An 11,549-nucleotide genomic window follows, 5' to 3' on the forward strand; every position below is an offset into this window, starting at 1 on the left:
TGATTTGTTCGATTTGGGTCTACTATTCATTTGGAAAACTGGGTCGACTCGGGTCCATGGGAAACATTTAATGTTGATTCGAGGCTGTAGTCTGTGCTGTTTGGTTTCCAAGTTTCCAAGTCAATTCACGCAGCTAACCCATTCTGGCAGAACCAACATGATACTTACGATTGTGCACATGAAAATGATTGTCAGTATTTTTGTTCCAAATATATTAATTTATTTGTTATTCCATTTATCACTGCACAACATTAATCAATAAGCTATCATTAGCTAACCAGACAAAATCTCATAATCTACTTGTATTAGAATTCCAAATTTTCAATTTAATATTTTACAGTAATTGATATTTTTTATGCAGAGAAGACAATTGTATATATATCGTGAATCTTGAAACCGACAACTGTTCGTGTGAAGTAAAAAGGTGAGTAAATAAAATCTCATAATTTTTTTCTCTCAATTATATTAAGAGCAAACAAGAAATACTCTGCCTTATTTCACCGACCTGTGTGATTTTAACGAATAAAAGTGAAATATAAGATATATACATGCGTGCGGTATACGTTTACAATAATTTTCCGTTTTCTTTTCAGGTAACGGTACATACATTCAAACAAGCCTTTTACACTTTTTACACTGTCGAGTGTTATCTTGACTGATGTAAAAGCCACCACACTCGCATTTTCGTTTCGTTCTTCGGATTTTGGTGGTTTTGTCGCGTAAAGACCTTGATTGATGAATAGATATTTAGTTCGCAGAACTTGATCACGGACTGTACAGTAGATTCTGTTGTCTCTGTTCACGCTTGCGTGTTTACCTTCAAGTCCTTGCTCACCGAAGAGCCCCAGAGAACCCCACATATCAACAAAATCAGGAGCGTGGTAAATAAGTATATGGAGTTTTGGCGTGATAGTGAAACTAGGAAATGCGTCGGTGTAAAATCGTCCGAAATCATGACACAGTTTACGGAATAAGGACTTTTCATCTGCTGTGAGAAATCTACATGCCGTGTATAGTGCATATAAGTTACTAAGTCTCTCGAATAGCTCGAGAAATTTCGTGTAATCATCATCAGCATGACCTGAGAGAACACTACATAGTTTCTGTGGATTGTTGGATTTGTCATCATTTTTGAGCATTTTATTTATATGGTTTCCAACAATGCAACCACCATAGTACGCTTGCCGATCAATACCTATTTCGGCAAGAATTTCATTTAGCCGTTTTGTAACCGGCCCCATTGATGAATTAACAACTTTGAATATTTCCTGTAATTGGTTTTGAGCTTCAGACAATCTCGATTTTAGATCAGCTAACTCAGATTTCTTTTCCGATATTGCTTGAATTTTCAGCTTGACAATACTATCCGCTGACATAGTTTTCCCCGTACAACATTCCATACATTTGAAATTAGCTGTAGGTCCAAATATACATTGCTTGTGATAGGGAGAATCGCAATCAATGCACTCAACAAAATCATTTTGTTTGGCATTCGAAATGTTTCTAATCAAACAAATCTTTGCTGAACAACTAATAACACAACGACCTTTTTTTGGATTGTTTTAGAAGGTCAACAGTTTGATTAAGAGTGACAATCATTTCCTTGTACTGATTTAATTCCTCCTGCACTGCGCATACATCTAGGGATTTTTCTTTCCAGTTTCTGTACAAATCGATATCCCGATCTTTTAATCCTTCATTGTCGACTTCCTGACATTTCTGCTCCAACATCTCAAAGAATAATAGACCTAACCCCAAAGATATGTGCAGTGGAGGAGGAACTAAATGGTCCAAATCGTCAATCCTCACTAGCATTTCATTGCAAATGCTTTTTGTGTTTTGCCCTGGTTGCTGCTTTTCAGCATTAACATTATAATCGGCTACAGTTCTACACTGCACTACTATATGATCAGGTGTGTGTGGTTTACCATCACGTTTTCTCAGCTGTTCCAATCTAATTTCACACCAAAGGCATGGATAAGAAGCCGATGAACCCTGGTGGCCCATACATGTACACAGAAAAGCCGATCAGAAAAAATCTTATAGCCAAAGTTCCTCTACTACATTCGACATATCTAATTTGTGGCAGTTGATCAAAGATTTTGCCAAATATGATCTTCATATTGCTGTAAGTATCGACAGCTTCGAAATATGAAATCAACTCGGTGTGATCGGTACTGTTTACTAGTGTACTATTTAGTACAGACAGTACTAGCTTCGAAGAGCCACCACCTTTATCGGCTCCGATCATTACCCAAATTTCATCATGAAAATGCTCATCCGTCACAAATTTTCCGGTGACTATCAAATTGTTAACAACGTATTCAAGATGTGATTTTAAATTCACTATGTATACATAGGGGACAAGTTTTTCTTCTAGAGTTCGAGCATTGATCACTAAATTCATTTCGCCAGTGAATATATTCTGATCGATGTGATCACTGCGTTTTTTTAGTTCTGCTCGAATCTTATCTGATGAGGGAAACACCTTTACATTTTGACTTTTCAAGTTACGGTCTAATTCTAGCATTTTGGTCATTGTAAGACGCTAATTCAGTTTCAAGTCAACTGACTGTTCAGGAGTGAGCTTAGTTCCTTTCATTTCTGGAAATTCATTGATTACAAGATTTTTTAGATTTTCATCTTTTTTCAACATATGTGCAACTAATTTAGCAGCCTCAGTGATACTTTGGTCTTTGGATGAAATAAATTGTAGTATTGATTTTGCTTTGGAAGCTCTCTTCTCAACAGTCCGTCGACTTGACTCTGAAATGGATGTGTTTGGTTTTTCAAGTTTGCAAAAATGATGTTCATTTGTTCGAGAACCTGATGGAATAATAGCTTTGAATATATGATCTAGAGAACCTTCCGATACAGTAAAAACATTATTATCCGTCATTAATTTTTCCAAGCGACTATTAATGATTTTTAAATTGCCATTTTCCTTTTCGACATTTTTCAGCTGTTCTTTTAATAAATTCAGTTGTTCCAGATAATCTTCAGATATGTCTGTCTGTGTCGTTTGTTCATGTACTGGTGTTGTGGCATCTTCACTCGCAAGAAGGTTTTCTGTGTCGTGTAGTTTATTGCCTTGTCCTAATGAAATTCAGAATATTTTCATTGCCTGTATTCATTTGTAGAGATTCATTTTTATTGTAATGAAATGACGGTCTGACAAGCATCGATGAAATTAAGTTAACGAGTAAAATAAAGTTTTTAAACTATGCCTAATTACTATGATTCATCGAATTCATACTGTTTCATTTGACTCTGAAGAAATTTGTGATCCCAATTTGTTTAAAGTTATTAGGCACAAATCCAAATGCAACTTCCAAAAATTTACTGCAAATTAACAACAATTTTCAGCTGAAGTCGAAGAACGTTTGACTTATGTACCACAAGTTAATAACAATTGATCTTGGAGTAACGATTTGACCATTAAATGATTGCTCCAAGTATAGATGAAATGTCAATTGCAAAGAAATGGAGTATACGATACCTTCTGGATACGGGAATTGAACGAAAATGAGACAGAACATAGAATCCTCTAACAATAATTACAAGAACAAATTAGTAACTTTTGAATAAATTTAATTGTACTAAACATCACAATATTTGTATCAATAACTTACTAGATAAAACCATTTGAACAATTTTTTTTAATTTTTTCTCGAACTGCTTCCCTGGAAATATTTTTTTCTTTTGCTGGAACCAGACTTTGAGGAAAGACTTTTATCACTATCCATCGTCTTACAAAAAAACGCTGCCGAAAAACCTGTTTTAAAAAGTAAACAAACAATTATTAGACTTTTTTACTATCAAATGTATGACTAATTCACGAGACTTGAAATACTGACCAGATTCCGACCCGAGATTTGAAATAGTTGGTCCAACTAACTCGGGGTTCGAGACTCCGTACAAATGTAGGTCGCCTTAATTACAAAAAACGCTGCTGAAAAACCTGTTTTAAAAAGTAAACAAACAATTATTAGACTTTTTTACTATCAAATGTATGACTAATTCACGAGACTTGAAATACTGACCAGATTCTGACCCGAGATTCGAAATAGTTGGTCCAACTAACTCGGGGTTCGAGACTCCGTACAAAATGTAGGTCGCCTTAATTACAAAAAACGCTGCCGAAAAACCTGTTTTAAAAAGTAAAAGAATTATTAGGCTTTTTTACTATCAAATGTATGACTAATTCACGAGACTTGAAATACTGACCAGATTCCGACCCAAGATTTGAAATAGTTGGTCCAACTAACTCGGGGTTCGAGACTCCGTACAAATGTAGGTCGCCTTAATTACAAAAAACGCTGCTGAAAAACTTGTTTTAAAAAGTAAACAAACAATTATTAGACTTTTTTACTATCAAATGTATGACTAATTCACGAGACTTGAAATACTGACCAGATTCCGACCCGAGATTTGAAATAGTTGGTCCAACTAACTCGGGGTTCGAGACTCCATCCGAATCTACATAAAATCCTGCCGCCAAACCTATTTTAGGATGTAAACGAAACAATTATATAACTGGCCTAACTAACTTGATAATTTCTCAACTTCCAACATCAATCATTTTGTTTTTTTTTTCACTATCCTTATAGGGCTAGGCCTGTCAGGCTAGACCTGACTTCAGCCCCTGGGCTTCATTCAGGTCTTAACTTTAACGATATTAAGAGACCAGACTTATTTTTTGGATGTGCAAGAGTGACTAGTTCTTGTTCGAAGGAGGGGCAAGGCCTGGGCAGCTAGCGCTACGTAGGTTGTAGGCGCTGAAAAACGCCAAACTTAAAAAAGTCCTTAAAACGCAAAAAACGCAGTCTCAAATGTTTTGTGACTTTCTCAAAATGTATCAAAAATTTAACTAATTTTTAGTTCATAAGTCCTCAAATATTCATAAATGAACAGTTAAAAATTGTTGAAACATGTCGACTCTGCCGTAAAATCAACCTATTAACAGTCCGGAATTTGGGATAATATTGGGCTTTAGAGAACATAATGCCCCCGAGGTCTTCACATTTACAGAAAATATTACGTAAGTGATTCACGCGCAGCGCGCGATAGGAGCACAATAGAAATCTGAGCCGCGCGTTCTTTGAGTGTCACCAATTAAGAGGACCGCTATTGTGAAAATTGACTGTGGGAGGAATATTCCTCCCAATGTCAATCGATGGAAACTTGACCATGGGGTCCGATATTTTAACAATTGACTTTGGGAGGAATATTCCTCCCAAGGTCAAACGAAGAGAATTTGACCTTCAGGTCTGATATTCAAAGTATCGACTTCGGGAGGAATGTTCCTCCGAATGTCGAACGAAGGAAACTGGACCTGGTCTGTTATTCGAAATATAGACTTTGGGATGAATGTTCTTCCAAACCACTAAACGCTTAAACCTGAGCTTTTAGAATGATAGGTATATATATATTAATTATATTGGTGTAATAATTGTTTTAATAAGTAGTATACTATAGCGACGACATCAGACATATTTAGGCAATTTGAGTGATAATGTACACGGTATTTGAGGGTCTGCGACGAATGATTTATAGAAAGTTGAATAGCTGTAGTGCAGGTTCTAATAATAAGCCTAATATAGTCTTCACATCGCAATCAGTTGTTAGAATGCATCTTCCTTTTTCTTTACTTGATCTTGAGTGTTTGACTATAATTAACTATAATCAATATTACTTATTTCATTATATAGCGCACTGCTGCAAATTGTAATCAGTGTGCTTTGCATGAGTATAAAATCAACACAAGCTGAAAGAATCGAAATTTAAATACGTGGATGATAAAAATCAAGTTAAAAGGTGTAGGGACGGAGAGATCTGGCGAAGAAAAAAAAACAGTAATGGGCGCAAAATGGACCCTTGCCTAATCGCCCGACCTAAAACTACGGACCAGACCTGAGTCAAATTAAGCGTGTTGATTTAAACTGGTTCTGGAAGTCAGTCACTTCGCTTGGTTTAAGTATGGACTCGTTTTAGATTCCATGGTTTAAGCATTGTTTAGTAACGAATGAATGTGTTTGAATTTGAATGTGAAATGAATTTGAACATGAAAATCTGCGCGCTCTTTGGTAAGCCATGCGTAAAATTTAAGTCGGACCTGATTCGAGCCAATTTAGCCCCGACAAATCGTCTCTATAGCTGCGATCACACGTGTATTTTTGGCCAGGGCCAAATTTGGCCCGACCAAAAACGTCGGACCAGGCCCGAGCACCAGACAAATGACTGCGTTTGAATTACAACTAGCACCGTAAATGATCCACTTCGCTTTGTTTGAGCATTGTTTAGTATCGAGTGAATGGTTTGCGTGTGAACGCGCTCTCTAATTACCAAATTTGGCCCGAGCCTGATCGGTGCTAATTTGGCCCGGGCCAAATCGTCTCCGTGTGATCGCGGCTTATGTGGGTCATGATTGTTGGGAGTAATCTTTCCCTTTATGTTTGCAAATTAGCCATTGTCCTAGTTTTAACTTCTGATTTGTACCCTGTATAGGGTTTATATTTCTGTTTGTACTCTTTCATAGAAATACGACAGATATCAAATGGAATCTTTGATTAAAGACACTGTAGACCGGTACACACTAATATGTCCATCCATCCGACCTACGAGCGATCATGATGTGATAATTGCTCGTAAATCCGACAGCTACATTTTACAACTAGAAATATATTAGATCAGATTCCTAACAATAAAATCATTACTATTAAGAATATGTTATTGATTATGAATTAATTCAAAATGAATTGACAAAATATATTGCTTTGAATGGCCTTTAGATATTGGATAGGGCGATTTTGAATTATTTTTGGGGAATTTTATCGAGAAGCTCAAACTCCCTAAGGCGATAAAGTGTTTAAGGCGGATCTTTCCCGATTATGATCCCACCATATGAATTGCTCACGAAACTACTATGTATAAACACCTCACAATTAACGTAATGACTCAGTGACGTCCTGTTGCACAAGCTATATTACACCATGATAAAAAGCCTATGATAGTCGAGTAGGATTTCTCGATGTATAAATGCAGGGAGGGTTGGGAGCTTTATGTTCAATAACATTAGGTTCCAATGTTTGCTCTATGGATTTCAAAATAAAAGAAAAATCTACGTTTAAACGTGATATCTGTTGATATATCGGGGAATCTCTGCAATAAAATTGGACGATTTCAAAAATATTACAAAATGAGCAAATTGCGATTCTTAGTGATTTTTGCTAACAGTATGGATTCTAGCGTATACGCGGATTTGTGTGTTATGTAATAAGTATCGTAGCGAATAATCAAAGTATCTACTGTAGCTAGATATGACAATTAAATATCCCCCAGAATATCTCCTTCAAAATACCTTGATCCGTTCAAAAAAGATCACCTGGTAAAGATTTCCTATGTAGAAATCTAAAAAATCTAAACCCTACGTAAACATGGTAAACATACCCTGGGTAAAAATCCCCCAAATATTCATACTTGGTGATTGTCAAGAACATGTCAAAGCACGATGTTTCTCGAATTTGCAATGAGACTGAAATATGTTTGAACTTTTAAATGAAATCTTTCGTTGCGATAAATTCTTACGGATAAAATAAATTGTAAGAATTAATAAGAGTAATAAACTTTTATTTGTAATATCTTAAGATTCGAACTGGAATATTTTTGAATTTCAGCTGTGCGATGCCATGAATTATTAGAAATAACGTACTTTTGATATTAAATATTTTAGATTCAAGCTAGTGTTATATATTTGAAATGTGCGATGAACCCCTTCACTAAGCTGTGCAATAACTACATGTATATGTACTAATTTAGTATCAATGAAGGGTTAATTTGTAGTATGTTTTAATTTAAATAGCATAGTTTGTATGGGCATATTGATATCCTTACGGTGTTCGACAGTAAAATATGAATAAATTGGATATACGTATCAATAATACGAATTAATTGACCTTAAGATTGTATCTACTTATAATCCCTTCAAAGGGAGGGGATTACCTAATTTGAAGAATTGGGGATTTTTACCGAGGGGATTTTTACTCGCTTACTTAGATGTTTTGAATTATTGACTTAGTTGTTTTATTAAGTTTAAGTTAATCACTAGTAAGTTTATTCATTGACCACTTGCATGATAGTTCTCGATATATTCACTATATGCAATGAAATGAAATGTAAGTTCATCACATTTCTGAATTCATTAATACCGATTTTAACTGTTTTAAGCCCCATGAAAAATATGTGATGTCATTATATTGAAAGCTTAATGTTTTATTAACATTGGCAGTAGTTCTCATAAATTTTCCTTGGCCTTTTTTTCCGTGGCCATTTTAACCTTGGCCATTTTTTCCTGGACAAATTACCTTGGCCATTTTTTCCTTGGCCATTCTTTCCTGGCCATTTTTCCTTGGCCATTTTTCCAACATTCTGGGTTTTTTTTACAACTAACCCTTAGCAATCCACTGTAATGAACAATTTACTTTGTTTTGCTAAATTAACTACTTGTAATCAATTCACTATAGAACTGTGGTCGATCCTAACAAAGAGTCCGGCGTGCTATTCTAAACTTCAGTGGACAAAAATCTCTTTCTAAAAATTATATTGCTAAGATATTCTTAGTCTTCATCCTTCAGCATGAACTCTAGGCCTGGATATATTTCGGATTCATTAAATGGTATCATGTGTGTGTAGAACGTTTGGGCGAAGGTATTATCCCCCTGGATCACGCGTAAAACAAACAGAAAACATATTTTCATACATAGGTCATCGCATTATAGAAATTGAACTGATGACAAGTTGTATTAAATCTCTATAGATCAAACACCGGTTCCTGAACTTCGCTGAAAAAGCTGAAACACTGAAAAGCTGAAACGCTGAAATAAAAACGCTGAAATTTCAGGGAATTACCGAAAAACGCCGAAATTTCAGGGAATTCCCGAAAAACGCTGAAATCGTGCTAGGTACCGACAATACACGTTTTGAAATGTTTTCCGGGCCGGTGTCCGCTGACGAGTCCTGAACCGTGTTTTATGCTCTACCTTCGGTTACAGAGACATGCCCGAAGGTCGTCGTCATGATCGACTTGATCGATTGCGGATTGCGTGGATTGTTAGATGTGTTTTTTGCCATAGTTTTATGTGCATATACCGGTACGATCTAACAATGAAGTTATCACTTCATTTGAATAAATTCTTAATCACAGTAATATTAATTCACAATATTTTTTCTTATGTTTGGTGATTTCTTGCAACTTATCATTGCCAAGTCTCATACAAGTAGTAGCTGAATGAAAGTACAGTTGGGTTATCAGGCTGAACCTGATAACCCAAATTAAGTGCTAGCATGGAACTAATGATTATTTTGATTCTATTTTCGGTGTCATTGAAATTCGTTAATAAAGGTTCAACCGTCATAGTATACTGTACTTAGCATTGCTACAATTGGGTGCCATATTTCTACAAGGAGGAAGGAATCTTTAAGTGTCTTTGTTCCCGGGTAGGGTACGGGGTAAAACCTGGTTTACTTTCTCTTTCGACTTGCCGGAGACTACTATCTGCAATGTATTGCATGCTTTGATGTGTCTGGCCTATAGGAGTCGAACGATATTTTTTTCCCATACACAGGCATGGCTTTAGTGTAGATGAAGGCTAGGCACTGCACATTGTGGATTGACTGGAACTCTTAACTCACAAAATTAAACGAGTCAACAAGAAAGATCCAATAATTGGACATTTGTCTAACTATATTATTTAACAGCTTGAAATAATACATAACACATTCTGCAAGAGTATACAAAGGAAATCAGTTCTTACATTATATCAGAATCAATAGTTCGCTTAACTAGAATTCTGGTTCCATTGCTTCATATTCTAATGAAATCCACTAGTATACCTTAGAATATCGCTTAGCTTAAGACTAAAAAATTGGTACCAGGAAACAGGGAAGAAAAGTGGGTGTACTGTACATCCGCAATTGACTTATTTCTCTCTGGTTGAATCAAGTTATAATTGAAATAGCATTCGAATAGCCATTTTATTTTTAAAAATTGTGTCATTCAGCTATCCTGCTGCAAATTTCGCAGTTGAAGTTTACTGGTGCCATCTGATTTCTCAGTATCTCAAAAAATTTGCACATTCTAAGCCTGAATCTAAAAATAGAAAAAGGTGCATTTTAGTCGGATATAAAAGAATAGTGGCTAATACACCCTGGACTATATAGCCTATGGGGTGGGCCTAGTTTGAAAGCACTGAGGTCCGAGAGAACAGCACTTAGTAAATAAATACTGAAATTAAACTTACAAAACACCCAGTACTTGAGATGATGTACTTGACAAGAAGTGTCACAAGCTAAGCAAATCAACTTTGTCTATGACTCCTCCTTTTATAGATTCAGTAGTAGTCTAAAAATAAGAATCGGTACATTTTTCTAACGGTTGGTATGTCATTTCTTCAAAAAAACTAATTATTATCACGCCACAGCAAATAAATTATTCACAGTTGTTGAATGGTTAGCCCGATTTAGATTAATTGGTTGACGCTAATCAGTATGACCCATACGTAGGGGCCTACTGCATGCCATTGGCGTCGATCCATTCCATTCCATTCCACAGTGAATTAAAAAGAAATTTAGTTAGATCCCTTTTGTCCAAAAGCTGCATCATTTATATAACTAGCTGTCAAATTTAATTTACCTCCTTCAGAGAATACCATAGTGACATAGTCCGTCGCCCATCAACGTGTTGACAAAAGAAAAGTTGCTCCATGTTTTATACATGAACGTTCAAATAAGATATTTTGCGTCTTGCAGGGAATATTGAGCATAGTGTTTAAGTTGGCTTGCACGGATTGTGAATGGGTTTTCCTCATTATGCTGCCTGTATGCATTAAAAATCCGGATTTCAAGCGAATTAATTTGTCCAACAAGTGGCCCTCTAAAAGTATACTCCACACATACTGTCCATGCGTGTCTCTGTAACCGAAGGTAGAGACTAAAACACGGTTCAGGACTCGGCAGCGGACACCGGCCCGGAAAATATTTCAAAACGTGTATTGTTGGTACCTAGCACGATTTCAGCGTTTTTCGGGAATTCCCTGAAATTTCGGCGTTTTTCGGAAATTCCCTGTAATTTCAGCGTTTTCATTTCAGCGTTTCAGTGATTCAGCTTTTTCAGCGAAGTTCAGGAACCGGATCAAACACTGTTAAGGAAAATGCATTATGTGTGTTGTTTCTATATAACTACTATCGACTGTGCGCCTCGGGCTCAGTCAACTCGCCATCTTCATGATTGAAATATTTGATTAGGCAGTCCTATCAAAAGTGGCGTAAATTCATACAAGCGAATAATTTGTTGTTTCCAAAGGTTTTTGTTACCGGCTCGTCTACACGGTAATGGTCGAAATTCCCCGGTAAAAATCCCCTAAGAATACCAATTAAAGAGCATTATGATTTGCTGCCGCTGGTATGTTTTCGTTTGTATTGCAAAATTAAGTCCAAAATAACTGGAATCGTTTTAAAGGATTTCTGTGAAAATTTTCAATTTTTCCCCACAC

General features: G+C 36.1%; 1 protein-coding gene across 1 annotated transcript; it reads right to left on the reverse strand.

Annotated features, from left to right (window-relative positions):
* Window positions 1-497: 497 nt before the first annotated feature.
* LOC141911568 (uncharacterized) lies at window positions 498-2,530 on the reverse strand. The gene is made up of 4 exons (XM_074802555.1): window positions 2,016-2,530; window positions 1,610-1,954; window positions 608-1,503; window positions 498-505 (listed from the first exon to the last, which is right to left on the reverse strand). The coding sequence occupies exons 1-4, from the start codon at window positions 2,528-2,530 to the stop codon at window positions 498-500; spliced, it is 1,764 nt and encodes a 587-aa protein (XP_074658656.1).
* Between the last annotated feature and the right edge of the window lie 9,019 nt (window positions 2,531-11,549).

This window comes from Tubulanus polymorphus, chromosome 10 (genome assembly GCF_964204645.1).
Source record: "Tubulanus polymorphus chromosome 10, tnTubPoly1.2, whole genome shotgun sequence".
NCBI classification, from domain to species: domain Eukaryota; kingdom Metazoa; phylum Nemertea; class Palaeonemertea; order Tubulaniformes; family Tubulanidae; genus Tubulanus; species Tubulanus polymorphus.